Source organism: Tympanuchus pallidicinctus, unplaced genomic scaffold (assembly GCF_026119805.1).
Source record: "Tympanuchus pallidicinctus isolate F22 unplaced genomic scaffold, pur_lepc_1.0 scaffold5, whole genome shotgun sequence".
NCBI classification, from domain to species: domain Eukaryota; kingdom Metazoa; phylum Chordata; class Aves; order Galliformes; family Phasianidae; genus Tympanuchus; species Tympanuchus pallidicinctus.
Window position 1 is genome coordinate 48,284,407 of NW_026294769.1, and position 20,737 is coordinate 48,305,143.

At 39.5% G+C, this 20,737-nt stretch overlaps 1 protein-coding gene across 1 annotated transcript in view; it reads left to right on the plus strand.

Annotated features, from left to right (window-relative positions):
* Window positions 1-448: 448 nt before the first annotated feature.
* STMN2 (stathmin 2) overlaps window positions 449-20,737 on the plus strand; it is a 34,364-nt gene continuing 14,075 nt past the window's right edge. Inside the window, exon 1 of the mRNA XM_052704027.1 lies at window positions 449-711. Within this exon, the coding sequence (XP_052559987.1) occupies window positions 693-711 (19 nt within the window). The 5' untranslated portion in view covers window positions 449-692. The remainder of the gene's footprint in view (window positions 712-20,737) is intronic.

Consider the following 20,737-nt stretch of genomic DNA (forward strand, 5'->3'; position numbering starts at 1 on the left):
GAGCCCTTCCTGAGCACAAGCAGCTCTAGATGTCATTCCCCATGTTATGGCACAAAGCAAGTGGCCCAGGGTTAGCTCTTGGGTTTCTAAAAAAAATATGCAGCATAAAAGTATATAGCATCTGCATGTACTAGTAGGAAACAGGATGCAGAAGGGAAAGTGACCTAGGCAGTTCTTCTATTGAAATGGTTTAGAAAATCCTTTCAACTTGTCCTCTCTGTTTATTTATTTATTTTTGTCACAGCTTTGGAATAAAGTGTGTTAAAATGCATTTCTGCATGTTTTACAGGTAGCAACAGCAGAGCCTTCAACGCCAATAGGCTTTTTTCATGTAAGACATAAAACATTTGACATGGAATGTACTACTGAAGCCAGACCGAGGGGGGAGAGGCATTCAAGGACTGATTTCCATTTCAAACTGCATTCTGGCACTTTGTACTCCAGCACCATTGGTGGATCAATATTTAATGCCCGGAGATTCTGGCTCTGCAGGAGTCATGTCAGGGGACCTCTAGAGCCAATCTGCTTGGGTAGAGGAGTGATAATTATTCATGGGCTCCTGCCTCTTGCTCCTTCTCTTGCACGGCCCCACTCTGCTGACTCAGTGCCTTATTCAGTCTTCTCTCCCTCTCTGCACTGCTGTGGCTGGACCCCTTTGCCTTCAGCACCTCTGAGCGCCTGCACATCCCACCATGGCTAAAACAGCAATGGGTAAGAAAATACATCTATTTTCCTTCCAATGCCACCTCCACTATTTCCTAGCACCACTCCATGCTCTGCGGGCTCTTCTCAGTGGCCCCAAAGTTTAGAAAAATCAAGAAAACGCTAAGCGTATTTTTTATTTGATGGATTAAAAAAAAAAAAAAAAAAAAAAAGAAAAAAAAAGATGAAGAAAAAAGAAAGAAAAAAAAGGAATAAAAAGAAGAGATGAGGGAGGGGGAGGAGGAGGGTGGGACCGCGGGGCTCTTTTAACGTCCTGAGATCAGATTAAATATTTTCTGATGGCGAGGTTGGTAGTGTGAACACAGCCTTATTCTCAAAAAGGTTTTTATTATTTCAAAGATTAGCGTATCTTATGGCACCGAGTATGTACGTAATGTTAATATATGTATTAACGTAGAGCTATATTTAAAAAAAAAAAAAGAGAGAGAGAGAGAGAAAACGAATGGAAAAGTTCTCCCCCCGCAAAGATGCCCCCACCGCCCCGCAGCCCCGCCGGCGGACGTAGCGCTGCCCTTTATTTCTGAACCACACCGCGTGGCGAGGGGCAGAGGGGGGATCCAGGGATGGCACCGCGGTGCGAAGCAGGCGGGGTGCGGTGCTGTGCGGGGGGCGGCTGCTGCGGAGCGCACTGCGGGCCGGCCGCGCCCAGCCCAGCGTCGGGAGCTGCGGGGGGGCGAGGGGAAGGAGTCCGCACCTGCAGTCTGCCGGGGGGGGGGGGGGGGTAGATTGGAGGGGGAGAACGGGGGAGGGGATGTAGGTCACTGCACCGTCGATGGCTGTTTTCTAGCGGGTCCCACCCTGCTTTTCCTCTCCCTGGGGGCTCTGCTGTTAGCTCGCGTTTGGAAGCTGCAAGCCCAGCAGCCCCACCCTGCCCCCCCGCCTCTGACGGAGCCGCGCCCTGCCGCCTCGCAGCCCTTCTCCCCGCATTGAGGGTGCGGGGACCCCCTGCTCCAGCCTTGCTCTGACCGCCGGGAGCTCGTCCGGGCACCCCGGGGACGGCGGCGGGAATGGGGGTTGGGGGGGGGGGGGGGGTGCTGCAGCCCGGCCCCTGCCCCCTTTGTCTGAGGGCGGCTGGAGAGTGGGTGGGGAGCGGAGAGGCGCAGTGAGGGTGTGGGAGATACGGTAGCGAAGGGTGTGGGAGAAACGGCTGCTGGAAGCATCCGAACTTCAACACTTCGTGCGTTTTCCTATTTCCCTCCACCCTTTTTTTTTCTTTTTTTCTTCGGGTGGGGGGTGGGGTGCATCTGTGCAATAAGACAGGACCTGTTTGACGCAGTGAAGTTTTCACAGACGTTCACCATTAAAATTGTGCACACACAAATGACATGAAACGATGATGGAGAGCTTCAACACCATCCTTTCCCGAGAAACAAATTCCGTTCAGATTCCCACTCCGTGCACTGTCATCCACTCTCAGTCACGGTGCACGAAGTTGCACGGAGCCCTCCTGGCACTGTACGTGATGCATTCTGCGTTTATTTCTCTGAACGCTGACGTTCCGCTCCCGAGGAATAATCGGTGCGGATGGGAGGCGTTTTAGCCTGGCCATGAAACCCCTGGGGACAGGGCGGGAGACAGCTGGATGCCCGAATAGCGGGGGGGGAGGGCTGTGGATTGTGGCCAGCCCTGCAGTGCGAGCACGCCCTCCCCTCCCCGCTGCAGCAATCTGGTAATCGGTATTGATAATTTGTCGTCTGCCAGAGACGTATCGCTGCAGAAGGCCCTGCTAGGAGTGCTGTCAGTGGGAAAGAAAGGGCTCGTCAGCTTTTGATTAATGATCTCTCAGAGCACAAATATCGAGGTTTCTGCAGCAAGAGACATGGCGGAAATCATTAGATTTGCCCAGAGACTGGCTGGCGTATCATTCCTCTTTGCCTACTAATACTTGGCGAACAAGCAGCATGGAAAAGCAATTAAAACCAATATAAGTACCTAGCTCAGGTTTCTGAAAGTACTAAATACAGTGTTCAGTTAAAAATGAGTGAATGTTAAGAAAAACATTTTCCTTCTTTAAAACTCACAAAGGCAAAAGCATCTTTTCACCATTTCTTTAAACTTCTTCTTTACTGTAGTTATTTTCAGGGAGATTTTGAATACAGACAACATACAACAATAAACCCTTTCATCTCTATTTTGAGGATTTGTTCAACAGAAGAAATTTTATTGTCACATGGAAGAGTAGATGTTTTCTCAGTCAGACATGCTTCCATTTTCTGCTAAATAAGCTGCATTTGTTCTGTATCCAAGCTTTACCCAACAGACCACTAAGAGACCTACACAGTGCCTGATTATTTTTTCCCTATTAAGCACTGTATTTTGCAAAGTGGCAATAAAGATGAGGCCCTGCTATCATCAGAGCCAATGGAACATTTCTAATCAACTTAAGTCGGCCCACCATTATGTTTCTGGCCCTGCTCCAGCAAGACACTTAAGCAGGTGTCTGGGTTTGAGCATGTGAACAGCCCCAGTGGTGTTGAACAGAACTCTTCAAGTTACTCAGCTTAGGCAGGTGCTAAATACCTACCTTGATAATCTGTGTTTATCTTCTGCCATAAGGATCATTATGAAGTGTTTGGAATTTTGTTTTAAGACTGTTAAATTAAACCTTTTCAAAGATAACTCCTTTGACTTACATGGGATTTTCAACAACTAGAAGAAATTCTGGAGCTTGTTGTACCCTGAGAGCTCATGAAGTTCTTTCTGATCAGTTTGCATGATGTAGGAGTGATTCCCACCAGGCACATGCATGCATGTGCATATGTGTGTGTCTTATTTAAAAAAAAAATGCATATAATGTGACTGCAGAAGATGTGGCGACTTTTAAATGGTGCTCTCCTCTTGACTTCTTCTTCCAAATAAAACTTGGGTTATATGGATATAGCACACAAGAGGCGCATTTTAGAACGTTAAATCAGCTGATTTTTTTGGGTGGGGTCACTGCAGACCTGATAGGCCATTATATACGTGGTTGTATAATCCATCTTAGAGCATGAACAGGCAGTGATGCTGCTCGAACAAAAAGAAAATGCATCTGAAATCATTATTCCGCTGTTTTCTTGCTGTGTTTAATTTAAAGAATACTTGTTCTGAGAACATGTTCAGGCAATTACCATACAGAAAGTCATGGTGCTGCTTATGGTCCTCGCTTTTTTTTATAGCAGTTGGTCTAACAGAAATACACGGGATATGCGTGAATAATGTGTTAAAGGAGTGTTTTAATTTGGACTATTTTGAGACAGTCAGGAAGTCTGTGAGGTGACAAATGGGTGGAATTTATGGCAACGTAAATATTTAGGCAGCCCCACGTTGCCTCTCAGTAAGACTGATTAAACCATTGTAAAAGCGCTTCAGAGCATTGTTCTTCTGTCCTTTGTGTTTTAGCTACAAGCTCAGATCTAAACACTCAGCTTGATGGATGCACTGTTGCTGCTCAGCTTGTCTATTAATGGAGTACTGCATTATTGTTTTATCTGGTATGTAAACATACATACAGTTATGTGTATGGTTGTTGATTTTAAATGGTTCAATTATTTTAATAAGTAGGCTTTCTACCACGAAGAGCTAAGCATTTTGCTCTGACCTGCCAGTACTCTTAAACAATTGCTCTAACAATTGCACATGAGTAGTCGTCTGGACATCAGTAGCAATGACAAGCTTCAAGTTTAACAGCATGTGGCCAAGTGCCAGGCCACATTCAGATTAAAATGCTTCCTTCCATATTGTGCAGGCTTTCAGTGAGGGTTTTAACCTGTTTTCTTCCCCTTTTGTAAATAAGTGGACACAAGTCGTCAGTATACTAATTGTTAGAAATTTACATATTTGAACAGACTAATATAAAATTACTTCAAAATAAGAATTAATGTAGACGAGAATCTGAAAAGACAGTTTGTTTTCTTATAATGTTGACTGAAATGTGATTTGACTAAGACATCATCATTCCAAATTTTATCTGGGTCTCGCAGAAGAAACATTTCAATTAATCTGTTGATCATTCTTCTGATCATCGCGATGCCAATATAAATTTGCTGGCCAGTACAGTTCACGTGAGAACTCAAGGTTAATACTTATATACATTTTTTTCCTGTGTTTAAAAAAGTAGATTACTCTTTCTGCTGTTGAAAATTTGGGATAATTTCACTAACAGTCCATGTGGTTAAGAGCTTATGTTGTTTCATAGCAGTTCTTTATTTACCCTGTGAAATGCTGAAACAGGAGAAGAGAGCATCATCTATTCCATCACCTTATAGAAGATATCCCACAATGTTCAGAGAAAATAAAAATCAGCAGCTTGAACACTTCCAAAGTATTCTCTTGCTTCTACATCCATCTTCTCTTGTCCTAATACAAGCTCTATGTAGCTGAGCACTTCTCTGTTTAATAATGTGTTCTTATAATCTATTCACATTGATTTTTCTTTGGTTTTCTCTTAATTAATTAATTTAGCCTGGAATCTTTTTTCTTTTCTTTGGTATTTGCACTACAATAGCACATTTCTCTAGATTGCACTTTGCACACATTTTTTCTTACCATAATTATGCATGTAATCTAATGGCATGGTTAGGTTTTTCCCAGGTGACATTTATATTCATTTTTTTCAGAAAGGAATTCTCCATTTTCAAATTAATACCACTAATTAAAAGACTGATTATAGCAGAGATTGGATGGTCATATTCAGCAATACACTTAGGTGACATTTTAGTCTTCAAAGACTGCAAAAATTAAGAGATTAATTCTCCTAAAAGCCTCCTGTGAGAAATAAGCATTACCATGTAGGCTGAAGAGCAGAGATCAGTTCTCATGGCAGATAGGTCTGGGCAGTACTTAACACATGGAGCATTTTCATGTAAGTCTAATTCAGCTGCCTTAGAAGCACAAAGTCAAAAGGAAAAAGAGATATTCAGTGGAAAAAAAAAAAAAAAGCCATAGGCTTATTTAAGCCCTGGGCCTTAAACAAGGCATCCTAAACTGGTGCCACTGCAAATAATTGAGATAGTTGGAAAATTAACTCTCTGAAAGAGAATTGAATGTTAAACGGCATGTTGGTCACCAGCCGATAATCCTGCGGTCTGACCAGTGGGCAACAACTCAGCTGGAAATGGAATCCTCCAACAAGATTTTTTTCTAATTGAACATGTTTCCCAAAGGCTCTACATGTATTGACTACATTTGTCTTTAAACCTGCAATACCAGGCCTCAATTTTTTTTTTATCCTGGCACTACCAATAGTTCTTCACAAGTCTTTGAGGACGAGTGAATATCGTGTTGCAAACCAGCATTGATCACTTGCCCTGCCTTCAAAGATCCGGTGTTAATTGTCCAGACAGCTTTCTTTTATAATTAAAAACTACTGCTGTCATCAGGATGCTTGTGAAGAACCTTCCTCAGCAGTACCCATTGAATGGATGGTAGATGAAACAAACCTACGTCTTGTCTCCTTGGTCTCAGTGGAATTCAGGGCTGAGCCTACAGGAATGCAGAATTGTGGCAGATAATTCAGAGGAATGACCAATATTCACTATTTTTCATAGGGTACACAGTCAGTGATTTCTGTGGAAGCACTCTGATCCACTGCTGGATTTTATTATTTTTAAAGATACTGTTGATCTTGCTTGGAAGTGGGTCAGTGTGCTGTCGCAGACTGCAGCTCTACCTCTCAATCCTGAAAGGTGCACCCATGCCTGTCAAGAAGGCAGTGTTTGTTGCTGTAGACATTACTCTAGTAATTAAGTAATTACTCTAGGCATTACTATAGTGGCTCACCACTATCAAAAACTAAGAAACTAAAATTTTTTGAGACCTCAGTCAGCACAGACCTGCATCCTCAAACAGAAGAAAGGTGTCGTGTGGAAATGATTGTTCCTGGGAGCAAAATATTCAAGACATAATGTGTCTGAGCAGCAGCCAGCATACAAAGCTGCTCTGCAATTATTTCATTTTCCTCCACTTACTATGTTTTCATTTTCTGATAATACATAATTTAACAAATGAAGTGAATTCAAGCTTAAAGGATGTACAGTTAAACTGATGAAGAGCATCTACCGAAACATTAGTCACTGATTGACACATTTAGAAACATTTTTCCAAGGCGTAGTTGTCTAATCCAAGTTGTGCATGAAAAGTGCATGATTTATAAACTCATTCTAGTACACAAAACCAATCACTGGGGTCCTCACCATCATGGCAGGAAGAAAGAGAGGTGGCAATGAGTGCATCCTCTTCGGCCCTACAGTTGGTGATTGGCCTCCAGTTGTGGCACTGGTCCTAGTGTGGCTCCCGGAGAATGCCAGAGGTGAACTGTGTCCTCTTACCCATGGGAACAGCTTGATGCTGGAGAAAGGCCACGAAGGCAAGTAGGTGGAAGATGAGTCCCACTGAGTACCTGGGAAGTCCTGGCTGGTGGAACCATTGTTGGATGTTGCACACTACAGCCACTGGACTAAAAGTAGGAACAGTTGCAGGAGCTGAAAACAAAATTTGATTCTCTTTGGGTTGAAATTAGGGACTTTCAGGTTAAATCCTCTAATTTTGTAGAGATTGAAGCCTGTTTTTTTCTTAAATGCCAATATAGACATCCATCTCCCCTATTCGATTTATCCCTTACTCTTTTTATGATTTGACTTTCTCTTCATTACTGTTGGCATAACTTTATATAATTATTTCAGCATTGTGTTGTGAAATTATGTTCCATAATGTGTAGAAATGTGTAACAGTGCTCTCCTGTTCCTGAATTTGCAGAAAACTATCAGTTAGGTCAGAAAACAAAGCAACTTTCTGTCTAAAGATAAATTAGCTTTCTGAGCTGTTAAGGTCCTTCTTATAATCCTTACAGAATATCTCAGGTAAATGTGGTTATTTTATACCTGTTAGCATAGAATGACAATAAACTGAGAATTTAGGTTCAGCCAGGGTATGTTTTATTTTAAGATATGCTAAGATAGTTTTTAGTATTTGAGTTTTCTTACATTTAAATATATTCACTAGCCACTGGGTGACAATGTCACTGTAACTTCTGAACTTGGTATTATTTTTGATCCTTTCTAAAGTTTTGGAAAACATCAGTGACCATTTTTGCTTTGGTTTTATTATATTCTCTGGTTTCCACTCTGACAATGACTGATGTGATTTCTCTTGGCAAGATTCCCTGTGTCTAAGTGTCTAAAATTATTAGGGTTATTATTTTTTTCATCTCAAAAACTATACAGACTACATAAAGGTCAAAGATTCACCAAAAAATTGACCTACCTCTTATCTATGATAGTATATTAAAATTAGTGATTTTTCAGTATTTTTGTCCTCCAGTTACCTGAGTGGAGCTGTAAGAAATATTTGTATGTTCCTGGGAAATGTTTTAAGTTAAAATAGAATACATGAACTGGTTTCCATCATTTTTTCAAATGCATTTTTTGAAGTGAAATTCAGTTCTGTAATCAATTTTATTAGGATTTATTACATATCAAATTTAACAATTTTGATATATTTCCTTCTTACATCATTCAAATGTGAAAAGAAAGCATAGCTAATGTCACCAGCAGTCATGTTTAATATCACTCAAATATAAAGTTTTGTGTCTCCAGGTTCTGGCATTCACTCAGTTTATTATGTAAATGTAATACAAATGACTATTTTTAAGCTAATGTCTTTTCTATTCATTTAGTTTTGTTGCTGTTAGGATTCCAGGCAGGCAGCTTTCAATATTATACATTGTAGATAGAAAAGATCCCCATACTCATTGTGGTTTTAAAAATAAAAGTTTAATATTTATTAATAAAATATTGTCCTCAAGTCAAATAGCTTACTGATGAGAAAACAGTGTCCTAATGCTAAACGTGATTGTTTTATAAGTAGAATATCTATAGTGATTGCTTAAGAGAAATGGAGGATTCAGGTTATTCACTTCTGAAGTGTATTCATGGTATTTTGAAGTGAATCATCAAGAAGTGTAACAGTGAAAAGACTTTCACCTTCTAGTGCTGGAAGGTCTTAAAAACAGGGTTAAACATGGCAGAGGTATTTTCATGTGCACTGCAAAGTTGTAATTATCACTTGGTGTAAGTCACCAATGTTATTCTGCAGTCTCAGCTTTTCTGGTATCCTGATCTCTGCTGCATGAGAGGTGACCAGCACAGTCAAGGGGGATAAAAACTTGCAATAATGAGAATAAACACTGAACCATAGCATAAAACTTAGGACATTTCAGGAATCAAACAGAAACAATCTGCAACACAAAGCTTATAAAATTTCACTTGATACGTTTCTATGCAGCGACATTTCCTGGAAAAAAAGCAAAAATTAAGGAAAAGTATACTGGAAACAGAATACTAGATCACATGGACCTCAGTCTGTCCCTGAGCTGCTGTTCTAATATGTTCTTTCAGTGCCATTTATTCTTCAGAGGAAAGCTTGAGCTGGCAGTCAGGAAGACTTCTATTTTTGATTTTCCAACACTGAACTTCCTTCTGAGCATTCTGCCGTTACAATCGCAGCTTCCCATCTGCTCCATCCCTCCCACCCGCTGATTTCTACTCCCAGTCCATCTCCTTGATGCCCTTTTTCTCAAACTCAGTCTATTTATCCAGTCACCATTCTGGGTCCTTTTTCAATTATTCCATCCCTTAACAGGCTTTACCTTTTAAAATGTATTTTATTTTTATTTTCATTTATCTGCTATTCCTTCTACCAAACAAATTCAATTTTCTTCCCTTCACATAGCCATTAGCGGCCCTTCAATAAACCTCTACACCTCTGAGGGACCAGACACAGAGGAGTTGATACCACAGAATAGTTGTTTTCTTTTTCCTATTTCCAACACTTCTCTGGCCCACGGGAGGAACAGTGTTCGAAGCATCATGTGAATTCAGGCATGTCCAGAACAAAGTATCTTTAGAGAATTTGGCTGTACATTTTTGGACATGTCTCTCCTTGTCCCGAGGGAAGCCTGAAAGCAGGTATTTCAATGAGTTATTCCATTGCCAGCCTGGGCAGATTTTTCAAGGAAAGAATGATTTCCTGGCACAGAGTGTAGAGGTTTTCAAACAAATGCAGCATTTGTCCAGTTTGCCATATGCAAGCTCTCTATTTTTCTGTAGTCATCTTCCCTGAAATCGTGAAATGATTTCAGCAGCAGGCAGCCCTCCAATCAACAGAACTGTTGGCCAAATCACTATAATTTATCCACGTGATGGTGAAACAAGGTTTCCTACGCTTCTCGTGCAAGTGAACTAAAAAAATGATGGGAATTCACTATAGCACTCACTATGACATATAGGCCATACATTTGAGTGGATAAGATGTGCAAAGATCAGGAATACTGATCTTGCTAGAATGATGTGCTAAACCAGTACAAATCTACTGCAATAGCCCCCATGCTGATTTACTTATTATGATGATTTTTTTCCCTTTAAATCTCCAGAAGCAGCTTAGAAAGGAAGCATCTCCTTCATTATTTTGAATAGTCATATAAGAGTCAAACACAATAATGAAGGAGAATTGGATTATACAGGAAAAGAGACTTTTTAATACAGGAAAAGGAATTTGATTCCACGGCAGAAGAGAAAAATCAGGGCATTATAAGCTCCTGTTAGTTTTCAGATGTATTGAAATATGTGATGAGCAGCCCAGCCCTGGAAGCTTGGTAAAGCTGTTACAAAGAGCAAGCTGAAAATGAACATGGAAGAAGTTTTCACAGTGTTGATGCTGGGATGTGGTTGTGCGCAGTGTACTGAAAATGTAGGTATTGCAGGCAAGTCTCCTTACTCTAAATAAGCCAGGCACCCCCCATCAGAGACCTCAGGCATCAAAAGTGCATCTTGACAGGGATCGACTGCTGATGGAGTTAATTTAGCAGAGAAGTACAGCAAGTAAATTGACCCATACAGGCAGGCAGCCAGACAGACAGACAGGTACAAAGAGATAAATAGACTGACACAACAAATGACATCTATAATTATATTTCAAAACAGGAAAAAATCAGTAAATTGGAAAACTGTGTAAAAGTAGAAAAATCTGAAAAACTGGTGGATAATTAAAGACTTAATTCAGAACAGTCACATTATTAAAATCTGTGTAAGTTGCTGTAGTTTATACAGCTATGCATCTATTTTACATCTTCAAGATCTGCATGTTTGCATTATGCAAATCTGAGCAAAGCTACTTCTTACATAGGTGGTTTCCTCTAACCACTGGTTGCTCTTTTTTTGTGTTAATTGTAAGAAGAATATCCCACCAATTGCTCTCTCTCAGACAGTTTCACGAATTATGAATAATATATTAACTTGTTTGCACCATCAGCATGGTTTTGAATAAGAGTTTGTTATTCTTTTATTTAATTATTATTCATTTTACACATCCTCTGACTAAAGTAATCAATAAGATTTATAATCTTTGCCTAACTGATAAACCTTAGTAATATGCTGCTGAGTGATATAATTATTTTCTTAATTTAGGCAATCCAATATTTGTAGATAGACCTGAAGACACGTCAGGACATGATGGTAGAAATATTTATCAGTTCATTAGTAATAATAGGTGCATCAATAGTTTAATCATGCAGAAAAATATCTGAAAGCCACAGAATAACAGACATTTTGCAGATAGCTCAAAAAAATCATCTTAGCCCCTGAAAAAGCATTTTTTGGATAAATCCGCACTCAAAGTCAAAAGAACTTCTGGGTTGACTTGCAGAAAAGTCTGGGATTTCTGATTGATAATGAAACATGGCATTAATCAGCTGAAGCTCAGGACTGACAGTAACTTCGAACTATTGTAGTTCATTTTCAATTCAAGTTCTTGACAGTAGAATGTTGCTAGTCACAGACTGTGTCTTCTAGATAAGCTTACAGAGACCTACTCATAAATTCTACAGCTCAGTGGTTGAGCTTTTTCTGTTGTATACGTGCATAGCATGTATTTTTCGTCAGACAAAGAAAGGATATGACAAATTGTGAAATGCTTGTCACCGAGCAGGAGTCAATGTGCTGAAGATTTCATCCATCAGTTCACAGAAGTCACTTCGTTGGTTAACACAGCACTAATAAGTTTTACTAATAACGGCAATTTATGTCCAATCAAATCACAGAAACACAGGGTTTGGAAGGCACCTCAAGAGATCATCAAGTCCAATCCCCCTGCTAAAGCAGGTATCCTACAGTAGGTATCACAAGTAGGCATCCAGAAGGGTCTTGAATATCTCCATAGAAAGAGACTCTACAACAAGTCTTTTAGATGTATTATGTGGTCTGGATTTGGTTTTAGGCTTGACCATAACTGTTTTAAATTGTGGCAATTTCTGGCTAAAATAGACACAGTTATATTCACAAGCTCTCTTTCTAATATGATCTAGTAGTTTTGCTTAATAACAAAACTTGCAGAGACCCTGGATTTTTTGTGCTACCTAAGATAATATTCACTGATATATAAACTATTATTTTATTTGCAGTGGTTCTAAGAATGAGATGATGACTTAGACTCCAAAAGCCATACAAAATCCCTCCCCCCCCCTCCAGTGATGCAAAGACAATAAATAAATAAATAGTTACAATGATGGTATCTCCTTCTGTGTATCTTATTTTTTTTGCCTCCATCTGTTCTGTGTGTTTTATTGCTTGCAGACCTGAAAGGGTACTTGAACCACTGTATTTCACAAAGAGGTAGGATGACTGGAGAAGTGGTAATAACTACACCTGAACTCCCAGCCAAGTGGGCTGGGTCTCTCTCTTGTGCTACCACAGCAACACGGCAAAAAGAAACCATGAGGTTCTTTGGCAAGGAGGTAGGATGGAGACCAGCAAAGGAAGGAGCTACTAGCAAGCCTTACCTCCCACAGGAGCATAAGATGAGCTTACTCTGGGAACTGAAAATCTGGTTGGAGGTACATCTAGAGATCATTTACCCTATCCTGCTACATGAAGCAGGACTATCACAAGTTCATTTAGCCAGCTTCTGAAATCTTCCATGAATAAACTCACAACTAACATCCCAAGCCACAGTTTGTGGCTGTAGCTCCTTCTGTTATCTGGCAGTACCTGGCTGGTGGAATTGGTTCTGCCATTTCACGGATCATCCCTCTAGTTCTAAGCAACTAGCCTATCACCCCTTCAGAGTTCCCTTTGCCAATTAAACAAATCTCATCTCTTCCACAAGCCTTCACAGGCCACGTGCTGCAAGTAACCCTCTGCTAGATCCACTCCTGTTTGTCCATGTTTCCCTTTAATTGGAGGCAGTACCTCAGGTGGAGCCTCACAACACCAAATAAGTACAAACAATCCAACGTCTCAGCCTGTTCATTGACACACAACTCTGCATCTGGCTGGACTCCCCCCTCAGTTTTCCTCATCTAATGTCTTTAGAGGAGTGATAGAGGACATTGCAAAAAAGCTCTTCCACGTGAGACTTTCAAAGCCCCCAAAAGAACAAAAATGGTCATTGCCCAGTATCTACTCCTATTTAGTGCTTAAGACTTCATCTTTAAGCACTAGCAGTTATGGGTTTATGTAGCTGTGCACTGAAACATTATCTGAAATACCATTTAGGCATTTGTAGTCTTTTTAGGGCTGCATTCAAGTCTAACAGAAAATTATCCTATGTTCTTAAATGCCGTGAAAATAGATTTGTACTGTGGGCATGCTGATCATTGAAATGTCTAGGAGTAACCTCAAAGATTCTAGACTTGAGGATCTGCTAAAAGATTGCTTTCTCGCCAATCCACGGCCCTCTTCTTATGAGATAACACCAAATGAAAAAAGTGAGTTTTACAAAAACTGCTTTGTATCAGCATGGTAGATCAGGGAGTTGATGTCATTAGTGCTTACTCTGTGCAGTAGCATAAAAGACCTTCAAAATCTCAAGACATTATTTTTAGACCCAAAGATTTCCCCAAAGATAAACACACCCTAGATGTACTTCCTACATAGAGAGACTTTCTTAACTCAGGGACGAAGTCCGTCTAACTTAGAAATTCAGTTCTTTGGAATAGCCTGTAATTAAATACAACCTCTTGCTCCCATATATACCTAATCAAGAGAATTCTTAAATTATTTTTAGAAACTCTTAAATTACTTTAAGAAAAAGGGTATTTAAGCCACATGATAGTCATAAATCAGAGCATCAGAGGATCTTTAACAGGATTGTTACATGCTTGGATTGAAAGCAAAAAAGCTCCATAGTTACAAGTTATACGTATGAACTCTAATGTCAAACAGTTTTATATAGAGATCTAAAAGTCATCTAAACTTTGTTATGGCACTCAAATTTAAAATGCAGTTTTAATTAACGTGATTATAATGTGTATGTTGTATTACTGTGAAAGTAGAAACACAGATTTTTAAGTAATCTACTTACATACACCATTTGTAATTGTGTACAGAAAGCAAACAAATGCTTTTATTCACATGGATGAGATATCCTTATTTTAAAATGTCCCACAGAATTAAAATTCCATTCAGAACTCAGAGGAAAATGGGATTTTTCAGACTGTCTCCTTTCATTGTCATTTTCATTTTGACGTTCAGCCGGTAGTCATAGCAGCTCATGGGAGTGATTGTGTAGAACAAAGGTGTGGTTAAACATGTTTGGCTTTGGATTAAGTACATTAAATGCATGCAGATTGCTCAAAATCAACCAATAAATTTACAGAAAAAAAAAAAGGTTTTTGTAATAAGTATCATGCATATATATAAGGTGTATATAAACTAAGTAATGAGTGCTTCTGCAGTTTTATATCAGACGTTATAAAATGAGTTTTCTAGGCTAGGTGACTAGGTTTATTTGAGGGGTACCTTTCCCAGCACTCACAGTAGCGTGTTGTTTCTAAAATGGATTCTCCTGGTAATTATAGTGTGAAAATAATTAAAATATGTTCTGCACTCACTGAAGTGACTCAGCAAGCAATGAATACATTTAACTACTGGGATATAAAGATCAAGAGTCCAACCAAGCTGCAAATTATAATTGCATTTACTATAATAAAAGCACAAATCTCTACTTAGCTGATTGCCCTCAGTATTGTCTTTCCCTAAAGCAAATATGTGCTCCTTACAATTGCATTCGCAGCTCATTTTCTGTGTCTTAATTTATAACTAATATTTTGGCCTTCATTAGTTCAAAGAACAATTATTTAAATATTGGAAGACATTAAGGATATCAGTAACTTGGAGTGGCACAAAGCATGCATTAATGAGGACTGCAGTTACAAATCATACATGAATTATTATAAAAAAAATTTAAAAGGGCAACACATTTCATATCTGACTTCTAGTTCTTTCAAATATCTGAGTCCCAGATAAACAGCAAGAATGGACTTTCCAGTAACAGAAATTGTAGTAATGCATCTCTTTTTGCTTCAGTGAGGTGCTCCAAATTACATCAGCTGAGATTCCTTTAATTATGGAAACAGAAGAAGTTGCATTCCATACCCATTCTTTCTTAACTGCCTGCTTTGCAGCAACCATTCCTTTGCTTGATGTTGTATCAGTGGCTTACTTCTAGAACTTGTGCATAAGTCCGCTAGAAGTTGCTCTTATCCAGAAGCTCAGTGTGAGTCTTAGAACTGTTTTGCATCCAAATCCAGAGATGGGGAGCGAAGGGGGAGCAGGCCATAAAATAACTGAAATAGTATCAGTATGTATCCAGAAAAGATCTACATGTCAAGTTGCAAAGAAGCAGTAGCAAAACTCCTAATTCATTCATGATAATATGATCAATATCCTAGGGTTATGTCATGACTCTCCAGCCAACAAAGATTAAAATGTCTCCAGAAATGTGATGCAACCCAGGAAGTGTTTGTTGAGGCTACATTTAGGGATCGCTGTGGTGCAAAATTTAGTCAGTGGAAGTCTCTGAAGAGATTGTTGTGAAACATGGAATGCATGCTTCTGTTCCAAGGCTGAGATTCAAAACAAATGCTAGAAGCCAACTCTGTCACGTCCTACTCCACTAATCCAATCTTACTGTGCTAAAATAAAACCTACAGCCTATTTCGTACCTTGGGATTATGTTGTTTGATCATAGCAGACTGCTTAACTAACCAGTTACCACTCTGTTCCATCAAATTTGATTTGCATCCTTCCTTCAGAGGCTGTTCTACCAGCCAGCACCCAAACCATCTGCACCATTCTCAAAGAGACAGCTGGGCCAATGAAAGAGTCACTCATTCTGACATCAGGAGACTGGGTTCTCCATGAAGCTTTCCTACAGACTGAGTCTGTGACCTGTGGCCATTTTTGTCATCTCCAGGTTATTTCATCCTCAGTGCACTCTGCCTGACTTTCTCACTTACACTTTAAGACGTTTGGCTCTGATGTGTTTGTACAAAAGTGGTGCATATCTCAGCTGGATGTCTGTATGCTTCTACAACATAATAATGAAGTGATCTTAGGAGCTCGCAACAGCATCTCCGATCTGGCCCTTGACTGCAGAGAAAACTGCTGTGTTCAGTACAAGAGCTTGAAATTGTGCTTCCCACCCAGTGCATGGTGTCTGCATGGGCTGTCTGTAGGTGTCGCTTACCAGGGAAGATCTTCAAAGCTGTATTAGCAGACGTTCTGGGGTGAAGTATCTGGCTTTTTAAGCCACTTTATATGTGACCTTTCTCAGAAATAAAGGATTCTAATGGCTCCATGTGCTGGCAAGAAAGTATGTGGAAGCTCTTCAGGCACATGAGGCAAAGGAAATATGTTACACAGTGAGCATTAAGTCATGCAAAGCAAATCCAGCCAATCAGAAATTCCACAGCTTAAGGTTTTGATCCTTAAATCATCTATGTAAGTCTCCAAGAGAGAGCTTGGGGATTTTCCTTGAGAACAGGAATATTAATGTCAGGATCAGACTCAGACTGATACATGTAGTATCATTATTACTACTACTCTTACCAGTAGTCATAAATGAAAAGTGGAATTTAATTTTTCTGTATGACATGACAGAGCAGAGATTGCTACAATACCATCAGAAGAGGCTGTTTTCCCATTGGGCAAGTGTGCAGTCAAAACCACAGCAGGTCTCATGCAGGTGAGGTGGGCCAGGTAAGGGGGGTTGATTCTCCTGGTGCAGTTCTTACTGCCCATCGCCTTTTTCTACCTGGTTCTGATTCAGGAGAATGTCTTCACTTATGTCTGAATTTCCATTGTCTTTTATGCTTCCAGAAGATATAAGAGAAGGCAGATAGCAGAATGGTTACTGGGTGGGGCTGTATTAAATAATTGTGAGCCACTGGCCATACCTGGATTTCACACTTAGGCAATAATAGTGCATCAAGAACTATCTATGAGTGTGGTGGCCTCTTATGATGGTAAGCAGAACTTCAGCATCTTAAACGTCAGCATCCTGCCAAATAAATTTGAAGAATTTGTCTACAGAGCCAAAGAGGTACAATGAAAAATTAAACAACTGCTTTCAGTTAACTGGCAGGAAATTATGCTGTCTTAGGAGTGTAACAGCCTTTAAGTTCATTCTTTGCTGTTCATTCTCTCCATTTTCCTCAAAGTCTGTTTTAGTAGCTGACATCCTTACCTATAGAAGAACCTCTATGGGAAGAAAACTGGGGAAGGAAGATGGGGTGTGGAGGCAGGGAAAATTCTGGGGTGAGCAGGGGAAATCTTGAGAAAATGGCAAAGGTAAGGCAGATACTGAGTGAGGAGGTTTTCTGTCCCCAGGGAAAAATCTGTGGATTTCTTTTTGAACCCTGCAAGAAGTTCACTGAAATTCAACTGAATTTCAGGAACAGCACAATCAGGGTTCAGTAAATGGATTTTCTCATAGCTCTACCACAGAAAATTACACACATAGAAACATTACAGTGCAGTAACAGCATTCTGACATCAGAAAGTGAACAACATTTGAATCAAATCCCACTCATTAAGTAAAAACTATGGACATAGCATCTGGAATAATCCAGGAAGGCATTATTGGGCAGTCTGCATAAGCAAACAGCTGCTTGTATATTCCTGTGGGTGGGTTTTCCAGCCAGATACTGCTCTGCCACCTGTGCTGTAGAAAGGCCATGTGAGAGCTTTCATTTGATGGTAGGGTTAATGGTTTGGTACAATTTGATGCAGTCACAATAGTATGAAAGGTCAGATCTGTCATTTTCATCAGTTCTTGTGTTTTGAAGAAGTCATGCTCCCTAATTCCACTGCCACCCTGTGCCTCTATGAACAGTACTATTACTTGATTCTCCTCCAAACCATTTTAATCTATTTCTCTAACAAGGCTTTCTATTCAAAGAGAATAAAATTGCACGTACTTTTGCTGGAACCTAGATAGCTTTTGTGATTTCTATTGTCCATGAAAGTTACAGAAATGAATGCCTAAAACTACTTTTTAAAATTCTCAGTTACTACAAACGCAGATTAATCTGTCCAAGTAATATCTCATTTTCTGCACTTATTGTGCACTTTATTGTCAGTGTTCACAAAGGAAACTCAGTAATGCACAATTTCTTTTCTGCATTCTGTTTCTTCTTTCATTTTCACAGTTTCTGTCTCCTTCCCTTATGGCACAGATATTGAAATAGCAAAAATTCAGGGGCATGGGACATCATTCAAATTCCCTCCACACAAAACTGCTTTGCATTAAATGAAGAGCGTGCTTTTAAAGACTTGGTCAACAAAGAATGGCCCTGTTTATAATCAAAAAGGATAAAGCCAACTAAATATTTTTTTCTGTGTGCTTTCTTTTAAATCTACAGAGATTAATCAAAATTTTATCTTCAGTGATTAAGAGAAAAGCAAAATGTGGATAAAATGCATGCCAGATAGATAATAATTTGATAGGGCTATCTTGGCTTGCTTCTGGTAATTATCAGTTACAGTTATGGTTAGGTCACACCATTTCATTTCACAGAAAAGTATGCACAATATTACTCAAATGAATTATGAAAATAAAATCACTGGTCAATAGAGTGTGTCTTTTGGTGTTCACAAAATGATGTGGCTTTTCATGACAAACCAAAAACTCTAGCACTTCCAAGAGAGCAGTCACAAAGTGAAATTTCTAAGAAGCCGTTCTCTCAGTAACATTCTTGAGAGATCAGTGCAGAGGATGGTTGTGGCAGGTATTCTGTACCTTGCATTCCATGCTTCATTATCTTATTTCTTACTCTTACACTCTCTTCCAAATGAATTAAAAATAAACAAATAAATTTTTAAAAAGCGGGATTTCAGTTAGTGACTGTAATTCACCTCAGGAAGCTATCTGTCTTGTGGATGCCCAGCAAGGCAGTGGAGCTGAACTATCCAACAGGTTGCACATTTTGGCCATGGGCAATATGCCCATTCAAACTTCCCTCCAGGTGCACAGATTCTCAGAAGTTGGCTGGTGGCACTTCAGTTTTCAAAAATCAGTAACATTTTATAATATGTAGATTGGATTCAGTAATGGAAAATGAATCAACAGACTTACGTTCATCAGATGTTAATTATAAAGTAACATTTACACTTATCTCTCTGCTTTCATGTGTTAAAAATAGTCTTGATTCTGAATAACGGTCTCCTCTGTGACACAGCAATCTGTCCTAACTCTCCTTTGCCAAGGAACAAAATGTGACTGGATTGCCCATGGCCCATCAGTCAGTAAAGATTTTCATGTTTCAGTGTAAACTGTAGAAAATTCCTTATAGCTATTTGGTAACAGATGAGAGCAGACAGGGTGGTTTTAACAGTGTTTTCCCTAATGTTCCTGCTTCTCCCAGCAGTAGATAACTGTTTGCTGACTTCCAATGGCAGCCATAGTGCTCTTGCCTCTTAGCTTCAACCTGGGGGCGAGTTGAAGGACCTCTGTCTTTAGTGAAGAAATATGGAATGTTTCTGACTAAATCTGAGGTCAGGAGAGCAATTTTGAAGTGAATCATCAACCCCAGTTGACCAAGCTTTGGTCTACACCGCAGAGCAAAGAGAGTTTAGTTGTGAGGTAAAGAAAACTGGAAGATACCCTTCAGTTGCACTTCTACTGAGCTCAGGAGCTAATGGTTGCTCACATCATGGAACTAACCTAGTCTAAAGAAAAGACCCTCAAAATGTCTACAGCATATAGCATGGGGTCGTTGGGATTGCATCCCTCCACAGATTTCAATCTGCTGTGCATCCCTGCTTGTTATACAGATGCAGCAGGAGGATCCAGCAAGTAAAGAGCCCACAAAAATTTATCAAAGTATCAAAATGTTCACCAACACAGGGATTGGTTTCATAATTTATAGGCACAACCGTTAGAAATAATTTCAGAAGTTTCAAAAGGTTGTGTTATTTGCTTCAAGCTGTGATGTTAAAATGCATTTGGAACACATTCAGGAAAAAAAAAAAATCATGAATTTTTGAATGTGAGATTCTTCTCTGAAGCTGTCAAAGTTTTTAAGGGCATTTGGTACTATTTCCAAGCCTTTCTACAATTGCAAATACAAGGAATTCACTTTTAAAAAAAGAACTGTATGATTGCTAATACTGAAATCTCTTATGTTTTTATCAAAAATACATGTTCTGAGTTCATGCCAGACTTCAAGGCATTTAATGCATCTAAATATTTAAATGGTGCTGCCTATAACTGAGAAGATTCTGTTACAATCTTTTGTCAACAATTTCTTTCCTAGCAATTTCCCTATCAAAGCTTTTGTATTATGATTACTATCATTTACTTGCCTTTATTTAAATTGCACATTTAATGCAATGATATGTACCCCACATGACTGCACAAGAAGCTGTATCGTTAGTAAGCCAGTTGAAACACATTTGGAAAATAAACTTTGTTGCAATCACTGAAACTCTTTATGAGTTTTTAAAAGCTCCACTATATAACAGAACATTTTGGTACCTATTTCAGTTAACACAAGAAGACCTGTGTAATATGCATAAATGTTGTACTGTTGCCTTTTGTTTTTAAATGTAAAATGTTTCCTTTAGAGAGAATGTGTTTCTGTGTCTACAACACTTAACTCCATAGGACTTGGGAAATCACAGTTGTCCCCCTGTTCAGTCATGAGCTCCCTGTATGACACTGGCCAGCCGCTCCAATGAAGACCACCATCTAGAGGTGC